Source organism: Benincasa hispida, chromosome 9 (assembly GCF_027475165.1).
Source record: "Benincasa hispida cultivar pf3 chromosome 9, pf3_genome.v1.1, whole genome shotgun sequence".
Taxonomy (NCBI): domain Eukaryota; kingdom Viridiplantae; phylum Streptophyta; class Magnoliopsida; order Cucurbitales; family Cucurbitaceae; genus Benincasa; species Benincasa hispida.
The window spans coordinates 927,926-952,170 of NC_143486.1; the positions used below are offsets into that span (position 1 = coordinate 927,926).

Below are 24,245 nucleotides of genomic sequence, written 5' to 3' on the forward strand. Positions count from 1 at the left end.
CTTGTATTTTAACAGTTTGAGTATCAAAGTTCCTTGAATTATCGTGTACTCATCTTGTCCAAAGGCAACACGTAAACTATATTAATTTTCTTTTCACAGATCATGTTTCTACAGCTTTTTTCTTGTAGGAAAAAAATGAATCAACTAGCTACTATCCAGAATAGAGAGGTGTGATGTATGAATCAACTAGCTACTATCCACAAAAGAGAGGTGAACTGGTACATGTACATTGAATATGAGTAAAAGGAGACAATATACACTCTAGATTTTGCTACTTCAAACGTGCTCAGCTGCCAGCCTTGCTGAGTCACTATGTGAGACCAGGAAAATTGCTCCCAATGGACCATTAGAAATGAAGACTTCTTGATGCAATTGATGCCCTGTTTGTGAATTTATAAATACAAATTAAGCACAATTTAGTCACCTTCTGCTAATTACTAGTAAAATGTTACAGAATCATGAAACACATTGCACAGAACTGACCATGCTTGTCGACATCTGACAGCTTCCTGTCGAACAGCTCTCTTGGGATCATCAAGAGCTTTCGATATTGCGTGCAGAACCTGAGAACGGAAGAAAAACATTCAGCATTATAAACAGGACAGAAATCACAATCCCAGATAATTGATTGCGAGGAATAATCCTCGGGCTACCTGTCTCCTCATGGGGTATATCCTTGCATGGGGCAGTTCAGACACAGCGACTAGGCACTGAATTGCAGTTTCTCGTACAAGCTGGATAATGCATGTCCTTCAGGTATTAGTACAACAGTGTAATATACCAGCATCATCGCTATCGCCAAATACAGCTACTAAAAATTATCCTAAATGACTTTGATCAACGTGCTAGTTTTTTATGTAGCTGACCAATAAAATACCACTGAATGTTTAAAACGGAAAGAGTTCGGGCCTCCTAATCATGCAAGGAAAAGTAGATACAAATTACTAAATCATATCCGGATCACACAATTGGGAGAGGACGTTACAAGTGAAAGCAAAAAGCTGATAGTGGAAACAGTTGCCTTACTCGAAGTATTTCAAAGAGGACCAAGAAAAATCATTTATACAGCAGGAGAATATCAGCAGTGGAACCCATCACAACGACTGCATTGCAATAGACAATAAAATGATGATAAAGAAAATGACTTCATACCATCATATGAGAGAAGGCAGTAAGTCCAGCAAGGCAGTCAACAATTTTATGTGCATTCTCTGTGACAGCTTCTTGTCCTGCAGTATGACGGGCAAATCCTCTTAGAACTGGATCAAGGAATTTGTTTAGTTTGAGACCAAAGCATTGACAGAATAGTTGTTTATTAGATCCAGGGTTCCAAAAGAAAGGTAAGACCCAATCATGAGAACTTGAGAATTCCTGGTTATCTCACTAACGTTTGGCCCTCATTCCTCACCTCCCTTTCCTTTCAACTTCAACCATTCTTTCCCCTAGCACTAAGCATAGTCTATCAAAGATTATACTCATGTGCTCCCCACGTGACTGACTTTTTGTATTAAAAAAAAAAACTTCGGTTGAGCCATTTTTACTATTGATTCTCTCTTTAGAATTATGTTTTCTGTAAGGCTAGATGTTGGCCTATATATAAACATGGGCCATGTACCAAGTATGGTGGACTGAGTGATATTGTGATCAATAAAATATTCGCCGATAACTGAACTTACCATAAGGAGTAAGTTACCTGATGACGAAAGGGACGGACCTTCCTAGCCAATAGAAAAAGTTGCAGAAGAACTCACAAAGCCTTATCACTTTGGCTCATCGGTTTTCTCCTACTAGAGACTGATTGTGTACAATAAGAAACTGGTTGAATAAATTTCGAACACTGCTCCAAAGTGTAACTTGATGCATTTTGTTCTTGAAAAAATGTAATAGTGACGATTTCATTAGATACTGGAATCCCTCCTTTAGTTCCCCAAGGCAACCTCACTCCTTTCCCACCCTCATGTTCCTTTTTCTCCTTTAGCACCTTTCAATTAGTAACCTTGCTTGGTTATAAGCGGGACCTAAAACTCTGTCACCACTCTGTGAGAGTACTAGTTAGGGGTATATGAGTAAGATTAACAGGACATTAGTAAGTGGAATTATGGACACTAGTTAGGGGTATATGAGTAATAGTGTCTTGGTTATAAATAAGAGGAGCTTGGCACCCTTAGGGGATCATTTTGGTGAAAGTTTCCATGGTGAGATTTTAGGAGAGAGATGGCCCTCTTGAGAGGCTAACATATTGTAATTTTTTTCATTGGTATTGCAATATAGTTATCTTTAGTGTTTACTTATATTTTCGATGTTTGGGAACCTAATACATTCCCTTAATTCCTTTCCTCCTATGTATAACTAGAAATTTCAAATCACACTCGGATTCATAAGCTCAAGCGTGGCCATTTACACATTCTCTATAAGTGGAAGATGGGTCGTGTTCAATAACCACTAAAATTTGTAATAGCGGGCCAATGAGTACTAGTCTCGATTACAAAGCTAACATGTTAATGTGCATAATAGAATAAAAATTACACAATAATGAAAAAAGAAATAGCAAATCATGGAAATAGATCAGAGTCTTACCATTTCTACCCATCAATATCCCAGACAAAACAAGGAGGAGGCTATAAACCACATCCTTATTTATGATGTTCACACTTAATGTTAACAACCCATCCAAAAGCATAGGAATAAGCTGCAAAAATTAATGTGATATCGTGTAAAAAAGAAACCTGAACAACAACAATAGCACAAATAAACCCAAAAATAACACTTTGTTTACATTAAAGCTAACCTTCTTTGCATCACTCAATACAGCACTTAGTGGAGTATCAGATATAACGTGTGCAAATGCCTGGTACAACATATATCTGAAATACAAAGCGGCATATCAGTACATGGCTACCAAAATTTCTCGTTGACCAGCACCCAGGCATGTTTTAGGGCATGGTTATAGTAAATGCTCCAAACAGGTATTTTCATGCACATTTTTCACTCCAATGTTAACAAACACCCAAGCCCGAGTTGAAGTGCAATTACTTCCATGAACACAATCAAACGAATGGGTCAAGCAGAAATAACCTATATTATACATCTGCAGGAATAACCTTAGACTGCATAATGACAATTCATAAGGTATTTATTAAGATGTTTACTTTTGATGTCCTAACTGTAAAGCTGCATAAACTCTCTAAAGAAGATACTGCCTGGTATGGTATGAATATTATCATGATCATAATAAACTCAAAACTGTGATCGGTTAGACCAATCTTGCTATGTGATTCAAAAGGATAAAGTAAACAACCCTAGATCCAAAAATCGCAGGTTTCCAAATCAGTTGTTTGAGATGTAACAATAAAGAGACTGAAACATGCTTTTGAGTTGCAATATTGCAGTGCTAAATGATGTCACAGTACTACGAAGGATGACAAAATTGAAAGGAAACTTCAACATGGTAGAGCTTGTTTAAGATCATTCATCGACGCAGGTCTATTAGACTAGACATTAATTGTTTACATTAGCATTCAGTTACATTCTTCTTAGTCTGGAGATTGCTAAGACAGACAAGAAAAACTCATGCAATATGCTCATCGAAAGAAAAATTAATTTATCCATGGGATAAGAGACAAATGCGCCTACCTAGAAAGTGACGTATCTGATTTGCTTACTAGAGTCTGGAAAATGGGCATCATGGTGGAGAAAAAACGCTGCTTATAAAGTGGCCGTACTATTGCATGGAATTTTCGGTTCAAACAAGCTTCAGAATCACTCATAAGAATGTGAAATGCATCTGCTGCAACTTCCATTACTGCAAAGTCTAAGTTTGTTTGGTTATCTTTTTCCAGTATAAACTGCTGCAAGGGTGAGGCATCTGTTCTGCTTTTTGACACTAAGCACTGCAAGAAAACCATGGTTATATCTCGGACCTTTTCATGACCGCAAAGGAGCAAGCCTTTTCCAATCCATGATAATCCAACCACAGCATGTACTTGAAGAGAAGAGCTTTTTTCAATGCTAGAGCATAAATCAGTGAGAAACATTCTCATTTCACTGCCATCACCAGCACTTTCATTATGGAAGCACCTAAATTCTGTTTTGAAAATAATGTCCATAGCTTCTTCCAAGGAAACATAACTTGAGTCTTCTACTTTATCAGATTTCATGCTCAATTTATTGATCATAGAACCCAGTGCCTGTGCAGCTAGTACACAGCCCCTGGTGATGGATAACATAAGCAAATGCATTACTAATCTCACATCTGGAACATGTATTTGTGGACGAAGTGCTATTATGACTGACGCAAATAATGAAAAAATCCATTCATCTCTAGAAAGAGGATTATCTTTCTGCTGCAGAAGTTGTAAGTCCTCCATCTGAACTGGTATTGTAGTAGATAATGCTAGTTTCAAAGGAGAAAAACTGCTTGTTAATAATACATTGAATGCCTTTTGGATTATAACATTCTGGCTCTCTTTTGAGCAACTTCGAACAGAGAGTTTCAATGCCAGCATGGTAGCATCTAGAAGCACCTGAATTCATTAAAAAGGGGGAGAAAACAAAAACAAAACAAGAGGCTACTATTCAGTAAAAAGCTTGCAACTGATTTTAGGAAACTGGGGTGGTCATTCAAACCGCAAAAACCGAATTGTTTCTAAAAATCGAACAGAAAACTCAGTGAAACTGAAAAATGCAGTTCGATCTGGTTTGAAGAAATTTTGAAACCGAATTAATTTGGTTCGGTTCGGTTTCACTTTCGAAAACCGAACCGAATCGGTTTAACTAATATATTTATTTATTTATTTATATATTTTAAAAAAAATAAAACCGAATTTAAAACCAAACCGCTTTTAATTTAAAGAACAAAACCGAATTTAAAACCGAACCAAACCGAACCGTTTTTAATTGAAAAAGAATATAACATGGATTTTTTAAAAATGCCAAAACCGAATTTGAAACCGAACTGAACCGCATATGTGCAATTTGGTTCGGTTTGAACCAATAAATCGGTTCGGTTCGGTTCGGTTTCACATTTTAAAAAATTCGGTTTGGTTTGGTTTGGTTTGACCACCAAACCGAACCGAACCGTTTCCACCCCTAAGAAAAACTACACAAAATTAATTGACAACAAATAATACAAAAGAGTAGAAGTTTTACTCACTTTATCCATCAAAGTGCTCAAAGTTGAACACTTTTCAATTTGATCCCAAATGTTTAGTGCAAATTGCAATATGACTTCCTCAAAATCTCCAGCTTCATCAAACCTACATCACCATGCAAAAAATTCAAGCATCGCATTTATAACAGGAAAATGAGAAGAAAACATGGCTGTTCGTGCCTTGAAAGTAGACGAACACAGGAAAGAAAATTCAACTTTTTTGTTTTTTGAAAATTAAACTTATAATCATTACTTCTCCCTATTGGTTTCTCTGCATTTTTTTATACCTTTTAGGAGTGTTTTCAAAATCCAAGCCAAGTTTTAAAAACTTATTTTTGTTTTTGAAATTTAGCTAAGAATTGCATGTTTATTAAGGAAAGATGAAAATAATGATTAAAAAACAGTAAGAAAACCAGCACAATTTTATAAAACCAAATGGTTACTAAACGGGACATTAGATATTTATAATTTGTCCACAAAAAAAAATGTATAAGATATAATACAACCATTTACCATGGCAGAACTTTGTTCGAGTAGCAAGCCAACAGGGACAATAGAATCTCGACTGATTTTGCATTGCCATAGACCTAAATAAATAGAATGTGCAGAAGGCCATTTGGAGGGGGGGGGGGACAGTAATTAGCTCCGAATTTGATATAATAATAATGGGACTACACCATGAAAAACAACAAAAATAGAGAGAGAGAGAGAGAGAGAGCTCTGATGTTCCTTGAAAATCAAATGAAGTTCTTCCTCTGAACAATATAACTCTTTTCTTTTTCATTCAAAGAGATTTGGAATAAAAGAGATGAATAACCTCAAAATACGTCATACTATTAAAGAACTCAGAAATTATCTTCCAGAGAAATTGTAAAATATTGAAGAATACTAAGAAATTATCATCTGTTGGAGGCTTTTCTCTGATATGTTGGTTTTTTTATCAAGAGAGGTGAAAACATAGCATGTCAAGAAGAAACAAATGAAAATTCATCGAAAAATTAATTAGGCAAGAAAATAAGGATCAGTAATCGACTGGAGTTATTCTGGTACGTTGCTTGTGGAAAAAGCGAGAAAGGGGGGAAGTGGATGGTATTAAAGGAAAACCGAAAATGTAATTGAAAAAAAAAAGTCAATTAAGCTGGGAACATTGATGATGCCTATGCCTATGAGGAGCATCTAGGATAAATTAAAGATTATTAATCTTTTAACACGTACATAAACCTCGGATAAATGGAAGAATATTGCGTCTTCAATCCCCAGAACAATTTTCAGCATATAACTTCCCCCAGTTCTACCAATGTCAAATGCCATCTCAAGTTTAAGCATCAGTGGCAAGGCCTCATCATGAGGACAGAACATCGATGCAATCTTTTCAACAACTATATGCATGTAACTTTGTGATTCCACAGACCCATGATATTTGTCAACAAATGAACCAATATGCTGTAATGCCTTCAAGGCATGATTCCACAACGATCCAAATTTGAAGTTCACTGTTATAAATGACATGAACTCCAACAAAATATCCTCAAATATGACTCTTGATACTGGTGAAGAGCCCACAGGGAACGTGGACAAATTCCGCAAGCCTTTTACTGCAAATCATTTCAAACTTCAGTCACAGCCTATATTGTAATTAACCAATCTTAGATTTAAACCAGTCAAACATATGAGCAATAATAAGTTAGAGACAAGGCAAAGATAAAAAATAAAATTGTTAGGGACAGATATAAATGGAAAATTGAAAAGACGGTGAATTGCAGTAATTGCAGCTCCTATGAGGAATTGAAAATCATCGTATTTCTTCAACAAAAACGTGATGAAAAAATAAATGAATATATCCTTAAGCCTAAATTTGTAGATAAGTTGAGTCACTAACTCGTTGATTGATTGAACAGATGTGACAAGTCATACGTATGTATGTGTACATTACACAGACATGCGCCCCATCAAACGGTACTCAACACTACATTCAAATATAAAAATAGAATAGCAAAATTTCAGGCAAACAATGTCATCCAACGGAACAACCTCAAAAGAAGATACCTGCACAGTAGAATTCTTCAGTATCATGCAGATCTTTTTTAACAATTCCTGAAAAGGTAGAACTGAGGAGCTGAACCAGTGAACATGAAGAAGTTTGAAGCATGCAGTATGATTTCTCTTTAACAGAGCATGTGGGTTCATCAGAGCTTGCGATCAAGTCTCTGCAAGCTGCAAGAAGTTCAATACAGAGATAGAGGGCTCCAAAGTTAAAATTCCTTGAGGGAGAAACTTTGTTATTGTGAGACCGACCCACAGAAATCCCCACAAAATCCAGCAAACGAGGGAAGAAACTTTCAAACACATGATCACAGGAAGCAACAGATGCATTTGCTGACTTGTAAAGGATATGGCCCACTGCATTCAGTCTCTGCCTGCTTTGCAGAGGGAAGTCGTTGTAACAAGTATAAATATTTAGGATGTTGAAAATATCCTTTATATCTTCATCATCGATAATTAATCTTAAGAAAAATTCATTACTCTCCACAACCATCTTCTGCAGGAGTATTAGAGCTTCTGTTGTTATTTCATTCTCTTGAAAGCTAGGACTATTTAACGATTCTATGTTAATGGACAAAGAAGGCTGTCCTATTGAAGTAAATATGATCTCCTTTACCGAAGACCAGATAGCTTCACTATGCTTTTTCATTCTATCTGCCCCATAATTTAAGCTGCAATCACTTAGATACTTCAAAGAATCGATCTGCAATCATTGAAGTTATTATTCAGCAGCTTGGACAATCAAAACAAGTGACTCCTCAATAATAAGCAATTACTAAATCAAGTAAACAGAGAAATTCAGACACACCTTTGCTAATGGCAATGAAGATGAAAGTTTCTCAAGAAGTAAAGGAATTGCAAATGGCTCAAAGAGAGGGGTAGATGAGAAGGCCCTCTGCACAGTAATATTAAAAAAATGCAATCAAGTTAAATAATATGCAAGTGCAGATTATGAATATGGTGCAGAATTCAACATAGGTGTTGAAAATAAATAAATAATGATGGATGAGGGTAATATATTAATACCAATCCCGGGCACCACTAAATTTATAACTGACCAATAAAAGTACAAAAATAATCTGAGGGCTCGAACAAAATGAGAAAAAATAAATACAATCAGCATAATCATAGATGTATGGAGAGTTATGATTGCAACACAATAGATGAACACCAAAATTCTCAAGCGGGCATGAAGAAACCCCATGAAACATCAAGAATATTGGTATATTGCTAGAGAAAATAAAACTCTTTTTTGGGCGTAGGGACAAGGGAAAAATTATGAATATCCAAAATTATCCAGAAAGCAAATCATAAAAATTAACTAGAACAGTAGACCTATATTCAACTTCCACAGAACGTGAAGAATATGTAATCCTGGACAACTCCAACAAATCTTTGAGAGCTCTGGTTGCTGAGAAACATGGAAAACAGATCCTTAACAGATCATATGTGACAAACCTGGAAAACAAATTTCTAAAAGAAATTAAAAAGATTTAAGTTCTTTGAAGACTCAGTTTATGGGACAGACATTTGAAGAAGCTGAAGCTAACAAGGTTCCCTTGGGTTTGAATAAAACTCTGGATCCGTATGAAAGGCTACAATTGTTTCTTGGTCTAGAGTAGAAAATTTCCTGTTGGGTAAGTTCTAACTGCATGAAAGGCATAACGATCAGGATACTGGGCACTATCTCAAAGAGAAGTTTGGCTAAATGAGCATGCCATAAAAAGTAGCCTATTCATACCTAGATAGAAATACCCTATGAAGCTTTCCTGTGATTTTCCCACTATTTTTCATTCATAATACATTTCTTTTTTGTTTTTGATTAGAGACAATTTCATTGATGAGTGAAATTACAAAAGAGGGGGAGAAAAAAAACCCCAACAAAAAGGAGTTACAAAGGAGATCTCAAAATGGACAAAAGTGAATCAAAACTATAAGATTTGAAATCTTTAGACAATTTAAACCATGATATAGCAACGAAAATAACATGATCAATGAAGGGGTCTATTTGTTGACAATCATTGAAAATCCGACCATTTTGCTCGAGTCATATTGACCACAAAAGGGATCTAACAAGGTGCATCCAGATGAGCCTCTTCCTACCTTTGAAAGGGTGACCCTCGAGAATGAGGCAAAGAAAACTAGAGTTGTCCCCAGGAAAAGCCACAGACCAATTAAAGGAGCTAAGGACAAGATCCCAAAATCTTTTGGAGAAAGAGCAGAGGATGAAAACTAAAGGGCGCTATCTTTGCAAAACAAGCAACGAGACACAAAATCACTTTTTCATTCATTATACATTTCAAAACTAGAGATTAATGATCATCCATTTTTCATTCATAATTCTTTTTGCAACTAGAAATTCGTGATCTTGCACAGAGTTTTCATACGTGAGAACAACATTTCTCATGCAATTTTTTATGGACATTTTTATGCAAAGGACTTGACGTATAAGAAAAAACTTCAATATCCATGTCTTATTCATAATAATAGTAATAAAAATAAACCATCATGGATTGGCCTAGTGGTAAATACCAAGCACGACCTTAATAAAAGGTTAAGAGGTCATGGGTTTAATCCATGGTGACCACCTACCTAGAATTTTATATCTTACGAGTTTCCTTGACACAAAAATATTGTACAAGGCGGGTTAAAAAAAAAAATAGTATTGATAATAAAATCCATGGTTATTAAGAAAGCATATATATTAACCAAGTTCTTCATATTACCTTGAAAATGCTAATTTTTGCTTCAGATTACATAGAAAACATTGCCACACATAGGTAGCTAATTAATTTCACGCAACCACGAAAAATAAGCAAGTTGTTGCAATTTAATGCCGCTGGCACTAAGATCTACCAACACCCACTGACTAAAACAGCATTCCTAGAAAATCTAGAATGCTATTACTCTTATTCAAATTCTCTTGTACAAAATCTTTGGTAACAATTAAGACCTCAAATAACAATGTAAGCCAGTAAACCGATGTCCTTGTACATTACCATACCATAAGAGCCTGCGAAAGATCATTCCTTCTTACATCTACATCCTCCTCTTTTCCCTGGAAAATAATAGTATATAGAAACATTATTAACACACGGAAAGCAATAGAGAGAAAATTAATGGGCAACGTATACACACACACGTAGAAGAAAAAGTGAGCAAAACAAAGCAGAGAAACAGAAGAGCATCAAGAAAAATGTATGCAGTATCCATTCAAATCCTAAATTCTCCCTGAAGCTTATTCTTAAAGTATTCTATCCAGTGATTGTTTGAAATTCAGATTCCCTCACCATCCCTGAGATCACAGTTTGTAGATACTAAAAAATGCCCTATCTAACATTTTTAATGCTGTTACTCTCTTTTTCATCCCACAATGTTAAGAACCCCATTGAACATTCCCACACTCAACCTCTGTCATTGCTTGATCACAGTCTACGATACGTAGAAGTCCTGCTTAATAGCATTACGAAATTGGTTATTGTAGTGATTACATTTAGTTGTGCCTTGCTCCTAGTGCTTATAATCCTGATGAGCTCCTCATCATTGTAAGCTTTCTCAGAGGTTTTCTCGTGAAGTATCTTTAGCCTCTGATATGGCTAGGGTAACTGGTGTACTACCAAATGTGAAGTAATTTTCAAAATGAATCACTTCTCAAAATGAGAGAGGAGATCTTATTTATAGAGGGTATTAGTTACAAGATGTTTAACTAACATAACAACTAACAATTAGCTAACTCCTATCCTTTTAGCTTAGCTTTTACAAAAGGACCCTTTCGGCCTTACACCAATCTACCTCTCCCAAAATCAAACTCGTCCTCAAGTGTGCTAAGAAGCTAAATGAAAGTCGTCTGGCGCAAAATATGGCTTGATGGGGTTGACATGTAGATCTTCCGGTAGCTCAATTTGATAAATATTGGTACCATATGTTGCTAGTACTTTACATGGTCCAAGCTGTCTATCCTTCAATTTATTATAAGTTCAAGTAGGAAATCGGCTTGGTTCAAGTTGAAATTTAGCTCCCTTTGATCTTGGACAAGACTTTTAAGTGTTGAAGGTCAGAAAGGATTCAACGCATTTTTAAGATACGTCACTTTATTGATTAGGCCATTTTGAGATGACTCCGGTCAATTCTTCCTTGGTGCTCTCTTTCCAAACTTTTATAGACTATTCAATTCAAGTCATTGTTAAAGATGTAGTGGTTTATTTGTTCTTCTTCTTTAGTTAGCTTGTGTTCTATTGCTAAGTGTTTGCATTGTACTTGATTTCATCTCTTGTTGGTTATTTTTGTTTCGTCTCCATTATTGTATTGAGCATTAGTCTCATTTCATTATTTCAATGAAGAGGCTTGTTTCTATTCAAAAAAAAAAAAAAAACACTAACAAATAGCCAACTCCTATCCTTTTAGCTAGCTTTTACAAAAGGGCCCTTTCGGCCTTACACCAGTAACATTTACCTCAGAGCCATCATATCCATATGCAATCAGTTGCAAGAGGAATCAGAATCAATGAAGAGCATGGTCGTGAAGAAGCAAAACTGGGGTAAGTTATTGGATGGCATTGAAGTCGGTCAATCGTGGGTCAGGGATAGAGAAAGGCGAAGGGTTGAAAGGAAGGGTACAATGAGGCTAAGAGAGCGAAATTTAGGGGATTTTTAGCGTATTTGATTATGCGGCTTGTTGGGTTATATGTCCTAAAACTCACAATTTGTAAACTTTAAACATATTCCTATTTACAATAAATATGTTATTGAGATTATTTCAATAAAATTGTTATTTAATATATAAATTGCATTCATAGATTCCTAAATCCTATAAACTAACGGACCTATGGTTATAACATGAATACTTAAACTTTATGTAGAGAAATAAAGGAGGATAAGTTTGAGTATATAGCCAAAATGGTCTATAAGTATATGGATAGGGTTGAATACCTTATCTTGGGGACACTATAGATGCGACCTGCTTTGTATATATCAGCAAACGATGTGATCCCAAAGTCGTTCATGTGGAGACATGTAAGTGAGAGCATCCTATGTAAAAGATGTTTGCATAAGATCAGACCACAAAATAGTCACTTTCCTTTATAACGACCGTTTACTGTTAAAACTGACTTTCAATTCGATAACCTAAGGTAACTCGATCTCAATCCTGAGCTAACTATGAACTCCTGTTCATTCAAGATTATCCTTTAATCTGCATGGGTGAGAGTGGCTGAAAATCGGTGCTCTATAAGCTTCCCATTTTAAGGGTAAGATCGGATAGATAGCTAGAGATATAGTCTTGCAAGATAGAATTCACTCCTACCCGTAGATAGGTTGTTCCCTTAAGTACTGACTCCTGGTCTTGAACAAAGGGGTCTCACCCTCTCTATGACTGAGAAGGACTTGGTTTATTGGTAGGACCATAAATCAATGGTTCATTAGAGGATCAATGGAGACTCAAGGAGCAAGATGTATTACAGAGGTAAAATGGTAATTTTGACCTAGATGTAAATATGAACAACCTGTGAAGGATCGACTTACTGATCATGGTTAAATCAAATGGACAAAAATATATCTAGAGTGAGGAGAATGCAACTACTGAACTATAGTGGAGTGTCTTGGTAGTTAACAAATATTGATTAATTTGATTTAAAGAGTTTAACCAATTAATCTCAAATCGTTGGAGCTCATGATCTGTAGGTCTATTGGGTCCCTCTACTAAACCTTACAATAGTGTGCTGAGAGAATTTGAAATATTCAAATTCAGTTTAGGGTTTGAATTATTATATTCGATATAATTAAGTATTTAATTAACGAATTAAACGGTTTTGGAAAGTTGGAAATATTTAAATGAGATTTAAATATTAATTACATGAATAGGGATTCATGTTTTGGATTAGGGTTTTAATTAATTTAATATTTATTATTAAATTATTGAATTAATTAATTAAATTTGTTTAATTATTTATTTATTTTAAATAAATTTGAATTTTATTTTTCAAATTCAAATTAAGTTTTTTTTTTAAAAAAAATTAATTTGGTTTTATTTGAAAATCAAAATTAAATTAAAAGGAAATCAATTAAAAATCGGAAGTGGATTTTTCCCACTTTTTCCATTTGACTTCCACCGATTCCACTTAATTAGCGGAAGATTGAGGGTCAATCTCCTACTTTAATCAGTTTGCATGTTCAAATTACATAAATATGTGTTAATTTGACGAGATTTTTTTCATGCAATCTGATTTTCAAAAGTGAAAAATTCTGAAAAAAAAAATTTCACTCCAACTCTCAAAACCACACCAAATCTCTCTCAATTTGGGTTCCACCACCCAATCTAAAGCCTAAGATTAGTATAGAAGACTCTTGTGGTGGTCTACTTCAAAGATTGAAGAAGAGATTTAAGGAGATTTGAAGCAATTTGGAGGATTCATCAAAGGTTATATGTTTAAAACCCTATTTCTGTTATTTTATGAACTTGCATGTTAATCCACTAAAATTAATGTAATTAGAGTGTTTAAGATCTCTTCCGCATGTTGAATGTCAACTCTATCACGACTGCCTCTCTCGTCTTCCTCTTCTTTCATCGCCAAATTTCGCAATTTGTCGTTGTTCGCTCATAAACCCAGATTGACCATAGATCCATTGCCCTCTGCCTTGTATTCCCTACTAGTACCCAAATCCATCACCGCCATCCGTCCAACACAACCATAGTCGATTGTTGTCCAAATCTTTTGTCGAGCCACAATGGTGAAGGGAAATGAGAAGGAGGGATGGTTCGACAAATAACGCCTGTTGCAAACCTCGACGACTAACGATGTTTGGTTGTGACAGGCGAACGGCGAACGACAAGTGATGAACACAGGCAACTAGAGGTTGGCGTTGGTCCTTCACGCGAAGAAGAAGATGGCTTAATTTGCTTCAAGTACTCCACCCCTTATTCCACAAAAATTCATGTAGAATAACGAAGTACTTGCCCACGCCAATCTTTACTTCATCCTCCAAGGATTTTATCTTTGTCAATCGTAGGCGTAGTATCTAGTTTGTTTTGAGATCCAAATGTAAGTAAGATTCGTAGGAGGCTTTCATCTTGGAAGAAGAGTTTCTTTTCAAAAGGGAGTAGACTCACTCTCATTCAACCAATGTTGACAAGTCTCTCAAGCTATTACCTGTCCCTTTTTAACGTTCTTGTGTCTATGAGTGAAGTGTTAGAAACTTAATAGGATTTTCCTTCGAGAAGGGTTGATCAAGGGAAGTGTGTTAAATCGTCTTGATATGGGGGTTTGGGAATAGGAAATTTAAGGCCCTTGATAGTGTGCTCCTAGCTAAACGGCTTTAGCTTCCATCATGAGTCTAACTCCTTGATATGGCAAAAGGTAACTCTTGTGGGCAAATATGTAGTCACTTCTTTTCTCAATTTTTTTCTGAGAGGATAAATGGTTAAGAGATAGACTCTTATGCTCTCTTTTCCCTCATTTGTAACATTTATCCTTTGTTAAAAGGGAATTAGGGTTTATTCCTGTTGAAATTAGGGTTTTCGCCCTAGGGGCAATTTTGTTTTTTTTATTGTACCCTAGGGTTTCCCTGTTCTCTATTTAAGTTGTTGGTCTACTGTATTCCATTGCTCAGTTTTCTAATAAGAATCCTTTTATCCCGTGGTTTTTCTCCCTAATTAGGGTTTTCCACGTAAATCTTTGGTGTGCTATTTTCTTTTCCCTACTCTATTTTTCATCATGGTATCAGAGCATGGAGACGAAACCCTGGCCACCATTGAAGAAAATCCAACAGGAGAATCCCAAACCAATAACCCAGATATAACCAATATTATCCAAAAAGCCATTGACAGATACTTCCAAACCCTTCTTCCCCACTTCCGTGAAGACCAGCCATTGCCGCCCTACCCACCACCGGCCATCTCCTTTGCAGATCCAACAACCAGCCGCCAGACCCAGCGAACCGGCCGCTACCCACCCGATCCAGCCATGCGAAGACAGCAGCGAACTAGCTGATACCTACCCGGTTCGGACGCACGCAGACGCGGTCGACCAGCAGCCGGCCACTCGAATCCTGTCCGGCCGATCTCAGACGGTGCCGACCGACGCATTGGGGCCCCGATTTGATGTACCCACCGGCGACAGGTCCAAATTTGTGATGCCCACTGCCCATTTCCGTCCGTTGGAGCCCCAATTTGCTATTCCCACTACCGACCGATCCAAAACCAGCGCCGATCAGTCAAGTTTCCGTCCGTTGGGTGTGCTACCGGCCTTCTCTGAAACTGAAACTGATTATATGTTGTGGCATTATCATCTTGGCCATCCTAATTTCCAGTATATGAACTATTTATTTCCTCATCTTTTCCGCAATATTAATATTTCTAAATTGAAATGCGATGTGTGTGTCCAGGCAAAACAGCCTCGTGTTTCTTTCTCTTCTCAGACCTATAAGCCCTCTAAACCGTTTACTCTATTCCATAGCGATGTCTGGGGTCCTTCACCAGTCACTACCATAACTGGGAAGCGTTGGTTTGTAACCTTTATTGACGATCATACTCGTCTAACCTGGGTTTTCCTTCTGACAGATAAATCAGAAGTCACTTCAGTTTTCCAACAATTTTACAATTCCATAGAAACCCAATTCAACGCTAGAATCGCTATTCTCAGGAGTGATAATGGTCGAGAATACCTTAGTAACACCTTATGAGAATTCCTTATCTCCAAAGGTGTTGTCCATCAGACCTGTGCGTACACTCCTCAACAAAATGGAGTGGCCGAACGAAAAAACCGTCACCTGGTCGAAGTTGCCCGCTCTTTTATGTTGTCAACCTCTCTTCCCTCTTATTTGTGGGGTGATGCTATCTTGACAGCAGCCCATCTAATAAACCGCATGCCATCCCGGGTCCTCAAATTCCAAACCCCTTTAGATTTCTTCAAAGAGTCTTACCCCAACTCCAGACTTCTTTCTGATATACCCCTTCGTGTCTTTGGTTGTGTGGTGTTCGTCCATACACACGAACCTAATCGTATCAAGTTTACCCCTCGGGCACAAAAGTGCGTTTCTGTAGGGTACCCTCTACATCAGCGTGGGTACAAGTGTTATCACCCTCCTTCCAGAAAATACTTTGTCTCTATGGATGTGACCTTCTTCGAAGATCATCCATTCTTTCCCAATGGTTCTCTTCAGGGGGAGCATTCCAGTGAAGAAACCAATTGGAGTCCCAACCTTTCTGTCTTACCTGAACCTGAACCCATCCTTGATGTCAATGTCAGTACCAATGCACCTATCCTCCCAACTGAACAAGTCCCTTGGATCACATACTATAGAAAGAATCTTAGGAAAGAAATAGCACCACCTGTTATCTCTCTGGCTCCAGTTCATGAGTCTGAACAGAGATCAGTTCCAGGTACTAGTAGTCCTATCCGTGATCATGATAATAAATGTGATAACACTGATGCTTGTGTTGAAAATGTTGAGAGCAAAAGCAGGGAAGATAATGCCAGTAGGGATGTGATTAAGGTTGATGATGGTGCAGAGACAGATGAGTGACTCTTGAAGACATGGTAGAACCTGGAAAAGAAGCTTCTCTTATTCCCGCTGGGGAAAAATGTTGAGAGTGGGAAAATAACAGAACCGGAGGGAGAATGCAGTATGTCAGAAGAAAATAAAGATAGAGATGAATCCCTTGATCTTCCGATTGCCCTAAGAAAAGGTATGAGATCATGTACTAAATATCCGTTGCAAAGTTACTTGTCCTATAGTAATTTATCTCCTGAGCTCAAGGCCCTCACTACAAGCCTAGACACAGTGGTGATACCAAACAGTATACACACAACTTTGGAAAGTCCTGAATGGAAAGTAGCAGTTATGGAAGAAATGAAAGCTCTCAAGAAAAATCATACGTGGGATCAAGTCAATCTTCCAAATGGTCATAAAGCAGTCGGATGTAAATGGGTGTTCACAATAAAATATAAGCCCGATGGAACTGTTGACAAATACAAAGCCAGATTAGTGGCCAGGGTTTTACTCAAACGTTTGGGGTTGATTATTCAGAGACCTTTTCACCAGTTGCAAAGCTAAATATTGTTCGGGTCCTCCTTTCTATTGCAGTTAATAAGGACTGGCCCCTTCACCAGCTTGATGTGAAGAATGCTTTTCTCAATGGAGAACTGGAGGAAGAAGTCTATATGAGTCCCCCCAGGATTTGAGAAACAATTTGATCACCGAGTTTGCCAATTGAGAAAGTCCTTATATGGGCTAAAACAGTCACCGAGGGCTTGGTTTGGAAGATTTACTATGTTTGTAAAGTCTCAAGGATATAAACAGGGTCATTCTGATCATACTCTGTTTACTAAAAGGTCTGTATCCGGGAAAGTCGCTGTTTTGATTGTATGTTGATGACATTGTTATTCAGGTGATGATACCTCAGAGATTGACCGATTGAAGGCAAAGATGGCTGAGGAATTCGAGATCAAGGACCTTGGAAAACTAAGATACTTCCTCGGAATGGAAGTAGCTCGATCAAGAGAAGAAATTTCAGTTTCCCAACGGAAGTATACTCTGGACCTGCTCAAGGAAACATGTATGACGGGGTGCAAACCAGTTGATACCCCTATAGAAGCCAATGCAAAGTTAAGTAATATGAGTAAAAGTGTTTCAGTGAGCAAAGAAAGATATCAGCGACTTGTTAGAAAATTAATATATCTTTCTCATACTAGACCCGACATTTCTTATGCAGTAAGTATGGTAAGTCAGTTCATGCAGTCACCATACGAAGAACACATGAGGGTAGTAGAGCATATTTTGAGATATCTGAAAAACTTCTCCAAGGAAAGGCTTGATGTTCAGGAAAACTGAAAAACGATGTATCGAAGCTTACACCGATGTTGATTGGGCAGGATCTGTAGTAGACAGAAAATCAACATCAGGATATTGTACCTTTGTGTGGGGCAATCTTGTTACATGGAGAAGCAAAAAACAAGGTGTTGTTGCCAAAAGCAGTGCTGAGGTAGAATACAAGGCCATGAGTCAGGGAATCTGTGAAGAGATCTGGCTTGAAAAAGTCTTAAAAGACCTTGATCAAGAGCATACCAGTCCAATGAAACTCTACTGTGATAATAAAGCAGCCATAAACATAGCAAACAACCTTGTTCAACATGATAGAACAAAGCATGTGGAGATTGACCGGCACTTTATCAAAGAAAGACTCGATAGTGGCAACATTTGTGTTCCTTATATTCCCTCCAATCAACAAATTGCAGATGTCCTAACAAAAGGGCTTTCCAGACAATTGTTTGACGCTTGTGTGAGCAAGTTGGGACTTATTGACATCTACGCCCCAACTTGAGGGGGGGCGTTGAAATTAGGGTTTTCGCCCTAGGGGCAATTTTGTCTTTTTCATTGTACCCTAGGGTTTCCCTATTCTCTATTTAAGCTGTTGGTCTACTGTATTCCATTGTATCAGTTTTCTAATAAGAATCCCTTTATCCCGTGGTTTTTCTCCCTAATTAAGGTTTTCCACGTAAATCTTTGGTGTGCTATTTTCTTTTCCCTACTCTATTTTTCATCCATTCCTAATTATTTATTTTCCATCATTATTTCCTATTTGCTATTTTCTATTTATGTATTTTCTTTTATTGGTTTATTGATATCTATTTATTCACTTGAAGAATGTTGATTATGTACTCTGAATTACTCTGATTTTGTTCAATAATATACAAATTTAACATGGTATCAAAGTATCAGGTTTATTAGAGTTTTGTCTCATTGAAATCTAGCCGCCACAACCATATTCGTTCTCTACCTACGTCAATCGGTCGACGGAGGCAGACCCATCACATAGACAACCTAATCGCATCAAAAAGCCTATGTGAACTTCCGACAACTCCCAACCAGCAACCAATAAGGAACTGATGATGGACTTCATAAATGATGTTTGACGCCCTGCTAGTATGAGACAACTCTTGCCTTGATTAGACAAGTCATGATTTCTAAACTCCAGTCCAGACTCTTCGTTGCACCCTTACCACGTGCAGAAATAACACCCTCCAAACTTGTCTTCAGGGTTCAAATCACTTCTTCCATCCCTATCCTCAACTGTTTTAGCTATTTAAACAAGAAGATTCAGTAACCAATGGGTTCCATCACCTCTCCTTTATGCTAGCCCTTCTATCCACGCCCTAAAAATAATAATAATACTAATACAATTTAAAAATAATAAATAAACCTCTGCTGTGTTCTACAGTGATGGTTCATCATTTTCCCTCCCCAAAATGAGAGAAGTACACTACCAATAATCAATCATATGCAAGAGAAGAAAGGTCGAGAAACCAAGAAATGAAATGACGAAACAAGATGCATTGAACTTACATGTGTAAAATGGATTGGGAAATAGCAACCCAGGAATTCAAAAAGATCGCTAGAACTACTTGCAAGTGTTCCAGATGGATCTGGGAATAGCTTTGCTACAAGCTCAACGATGTGAAAAGTAAGCATTAAGCAGTGTGGATCTTTTTCACCGTCAATGGCTTCACAGATTCCATATACAAGATCATCACCCTGGATAACAGTGAGAAACCCATTGATACTATCTCAAAAAAAAAAAGGTCAAGTAAGTTAAAATAGTTGAGAGAAAAAGCTATACACAGCAGTGAAACATGAGAGTTGTCATGTAGATATTAAGATGTGATGTAACCCAAATAAGGGTTGACCAAATGGGTCAAGGGAACATTTTTTAATCGCTTCTCGTGGTTTTCATGACTCCTAAAAGAAGACACGGATTAAATGGCTGGAAGAAAGCAAGGAAAATGTAGTACCAGTGAAACAACTGCATCAGGATAATGTTCCAAAAGGCACGCCAGAAGTTCAAAACTCAGCTGTCAAAATAAATAAACCAAAGTGAAACAGAAGCAACGAATATCAGAGACGTTATTCAAATTTGAAAGCATTTGCCAGCAAATATGTGCATAAGTTTCCTACTTGTTAAGTTTGTTAATTCACCTTTCGATCGTGCTGTCCCAAGGACTGTACTTGAAGATTTTGAAAATAAGACTGGGCAACAGATTTCGCATCATTCTGAGAAATTGTCCCAACATTTGATTTCCTCCTCATCAGTGCCAAGCAACCAACAAGGGCACCTCGTAAAGCTTTCCAATCTGCCTGATAATAAGTATCAAGTCATCTTTTTAAAAAAAATAAGAATAATGGTTTTCATTGAGAAAGAAAATGAAAGAATATACGGACAAACAAAAAGTATCAAGTTATCTATCACATGAAACTTGCATGATAGTCTATTAAAAAGAATCTACAATATGAACTATTTGGGAGTGTTTTTAATGTTGACAAAAATGTTTTCAATTCAAATGATAAAAATCAGTTCCTCCCTCAAAGGCTTATTTAAAAAATAATAATAAAAAAGAAAGGAAATAAAAAACTTTCATTGATATAATGAAAAGAGTTTAATGCTCATATTACAAGGAGACATAATAATGCAAAAAGACGAGATAAAGAGATCAGCAGGTGCACCCGACCATCTCAACTAAGTCGACACCACCCTAGCGCCCTCATCATATCCCAAAAGATACAAGATGAAGATGTCAATGTTTAACATAAAGAGAAAATAATACAACTCAATAAGCTCTTAAAAACCAAAAAATAAAGTAGCATCTAATCTAGTGAAGTAAAAGCTCTCCAGACAAATATCTTGCACCGATAAGCTTGAGAATGCCTTGGAAAGTGAACACTAGGTGGATGCATCAAGTCTAGCCACTTCAAAATGATTTATCCACGATAAGGATTTTTCATGAAAAATTCTTTGGTTTCTTTCAAACCAAATTCCAACAAGAAAAACCATCACTGCATTTATCCATGGAAGATTGGCTTGCTTTTTCAACTTAGGACCACCCAAGATTAGAACAACATTATCTTTGAAGTAAGCACAGAACACCCGTTGCAAGTTGGAGAGATAGGGTAATGTTTAGTCCCTTATTAGATTTCATGTTTCTCTCTAGGATTTTTTTTTTTTTTTCCAAGAAACAGCTTCTCGAAAAAGATTAAATGTTCAAGAGATACAAATTCCCAAAGGAAATTGTTTTTTTTTTTAAATAATTATCCTCCAAGTCTTACTTTACTTGATTGGAGCCATTTTTTTCGTTTGACTCCTTTATGTAAGCTATATTTTTGTATGCCCTTGCCTCATTTCTTCACAATGAAAGCTTGGTATTTTATCAAAAACCAAAACAAAAGGGAGAAACCCATAAAATGAAGTTACAAAGATAACTTAATTGGGGATAAGAGAATTTAAACTATAAGTATAAAAAAAAGTTGAGACATAGCTAACAAATGAATGAGATCAATGAGGATGTCAGTAAGATCTTTCCTTTTCTTGAAGAGTTCTAGCATTCCTTTCATATTATTAGCTCAAAAAAAAACCCCATCATACTTCAAAAGAAAATTACTACAATGTAAAAGAATTCACAAAAAAGAATAAAGAATGAAACTTGTGTTTGGCGTTGGCCAATCCTGCAATATGGAGTATGCTTGTTTAAAGGAAAAGCATTACAACCTAATAGAAAGTACAACAAGGATAAAGAGAGAAAGATCTGTGTTTATTTGATCTTCCAGTTCGAAGTTGGAAGCAACCTTGAATTATTTTCAACACGAGGAAACAGTTACAAAGAGAAGAAAAGGCAATAATGTATAGAACAAAGACAAATGAAAACAAAAAATAATGGAAATCACAATCTAGAAAGACCAATAGAAAACATGATGTAATCGGTCTTACAACAATTATGATGATGAAACTTATTCAAGAACACCCGTCAATCCTGAAGTATTGGAAGAAATGAAGAAGGGAGTAAAGAAAATCCAAGGTCTGTTGGGAGAGATGACTCAATACGTGGAACAGCTTTTAGAATAATGGCAGGAACTTAAAAAAGAAATAATTCAAGAAATTCATTGGGAAGAAGAGAGGGATGAACAAAAATCGGAGAACCCACAAAATTTAAAAAACAGAAGAAAATATTATCAGAATTATTGGCACTGAAGCGAAAATTACTTGTTTGAGACTAGGATTCAAATTGAATACTGATGAAAAGTAAAGAGAGGAGAAAAAGGGCACACTTGTTACATGGAAAACCCTAGTACAGGGAGAAAAAACCACGGTGAAGAGAACTTTTATTATAATAATGTGATACAGAGTAATACCTAGAGGCTACAGTTTAAATAGAAAAAGATGAAACCCTAGGGTACACATGAAAAGACAAAAATGCCCCTAGGGCAAATATTCTATTTTCAACACTCCCCCTCAAGTTGGAGCGTAGATATCAACGAGACCCAACTTGCAAACACATGAGTCAAAGAGTTGTCGTGATAGCCCTTTTGTGAGTACATCTGCAATCTGCTGACTAGAAGGAACATAGGGAACACAAATATTTCCACTGTCAAGCCTTTCTTTGATAAAATGTCTGTCAATCCCTACATGCTTCGTTCTGTCATGCTGAACAGGGTTGTTTGCAATGCTTATAGCAACCTTGTTATCATAATAGAGTTTTATTGGCCCATCATGACTTTGGTTAAGATCAATTAGGACCTTCTCCAGCCATATTTCTTCGCATATCCCAAGGCTCATGGCCCTGTATTCAGCTTCGGCACTACTTCTGGCAACCACCCTTGTTTTTTACTCCTTCATGTAACAAGGTTACCCCAAACACTGAGCCTGCCCAATTAGCATCTGTATATGCCTCGATGCATCGTTTGTCTGATTTTCTGAACAATAATCCCCTGCCTGGAGAAGCCTTTAAATATCTCAAAATTCGTTCCACTGCCTTCATATGTTCTTCATAAGGAGACTGCATAAATTGGCTAACCACACTTACTACATGTGCAATATCTGGTCTCGTATAGGAGAGATAAATGAGCTTCCCGACCAAACGTTGATACCTCTCCTTGTTAACTGGTGCACTACTACTCATATCACTCAGCTTAGTATTTGCTTCCATAGGAGTGTCAACTGGTTACATCCTGTCATACCTATCTCTTTAAGCAAATCTAGCATATACTTTCGTTGAGAGACAGAGATGCCTTCCTTCGACCGGGCCACCTCCATTCCAAGAAAATACCTTAACCTTCCAAGATCCTTGATCTCGAATTCTTCAGCCATCCTTTTCTTCAATCTGTCTATTTCTGAAGCATCATCCCCCCGAGATTACAATGTCATCAACATACACAATTAGAACTGCCATTTTCCCAGACACAGATTTCTTTGTGAACAAGGCGTGGTCTGAATGTCCCTCACTGTACCCTTGCGATTTTACAGTAGTAAATCTGCTAAACCAGGCCCTCGGAGACTGTTTCAACCCATATAATGACTTCTTCAGTTTACAAACTTTGCGACTGAACTGATTTTCAAACCCTAGAAGCGGACTCATGTAAACTTCTTCTAATTCTCCATTAAGGAATGCATTCTTCACATCAAACTAGCGCAAAGGCCAATTCTTATTAACTGCAACCGAGAGGAGCACACGAACTGTACTTAACTTTTCTACTGGAGAGAAAGTCTCTGAGTAATCTATCCCAAAGGTCTGAGTGAAACCTCTGGCCACTAACCGTGCCTTATACCGGTCGATCGTACCATTAGGTCTATACTTAACAGTAAACACTCATTTGCAACCAACTGTTTTGTGTCCCTCCGGAAGAGTGACCTGTTCCCATGTGTCGTTCTTCTCAAGAGCTTTCATTTCTTCCATGACAGCAGCTCTCCACTCGGGAATTTCCATAGCTGCATATATGCTGCTTGGTATTGATATGGTGTCAAGGCTAGTAGTTAACGCTTTGACCACCGAAGACAGGTTACTATAAGACATATAACTCTGCATTGGGTACTTGGTACAAGACCTTATTCCTTTCCTTAAAGCAATAGGAATGTCAAGAGAGGCATCATGATCTTCCTGTTCTTCTGACTTCTCATCACACTTAGTATCTTGCTTTGTCTCATCTAGGTCTTTCTGATCTTCTGACTTCTCATCATACTCAATATCCTACTTTGTCTCATCTGTACCTTCTTCAACATTTTCAGTCGGAACCTG

The 24,245-nt window shown here is 37.0% G+C and overlaps 1 protein-coding gene across 3 annotated transcripts in view; it reads right to left on the reverse strand.

Moving 5' to 3' along the window:
- Positions 1-54: 54 nt before the first annotated feature.
- Positions 55-24,245, reverse strand: part of MET18 (ARM repeat superfamily protein) — a 45,696-nt gene continuing 21,505 nt past the window's right edge. For 2 of the 3 annotated variants that reach the window (XM_039042592.2, XM_039042593.2), the window contains exons 5-20: positions 20,161-20,319; positions 19,977-20,036; positions 19,531-19,719; positions 10,197-10,250; positions 8,001-8,087; positions 7,196-7,895; positions 6,365-6,744; positions 5,663-5,736; positions 5,153-5,255; positions 3,634-4,523; positions 2,789-2,864; positions 2,578-2,689; positions 1,153-1,229; positions 654-734; positions 484-563; positions 55-380 (exon numbers count right to left, since the gene is read on the reverse strand). In XM_039042592.2, the coding sequence (XP_038898520.1) occupies positions 347-380; positions 484-563; positions 654-734; positions 1,153-1,229; positions 2,578-2,689; positions 2,789-2,864; positions 3,634-4,523; positions 5,153-5,255; positions 5,663-5,736; positions 6,365-6,744; positions 7,196-7,895; positions 8,001-8,087; positions 10,197-10,250; positions 19,531-19,719; positions 19,977-20,036; positions 20,161-20,319 (3,156 nt within the window). In that variant the 3' untranslated portion in view covers positions 55-346. The remainder of the gene's footprint in view (positions 381-483; positions 564-653; positions 735-1,152; positions 1,230-2,577; positions 2,690-2,788; positions 2,865-3,633; positions 4,524-5,152; positions 5,256-5,662; positions 5,737-6,364; positions 6,745-7,195; positions 7,896-8,000; positions 8,088-10,196; positions 10,251-19,530; positions 19,720-19,976; positions 20,037-20,160; positions 20,320-24,245) is intronic. The other variant, XM_090317450.1, reaches the window with a different exon arrangement.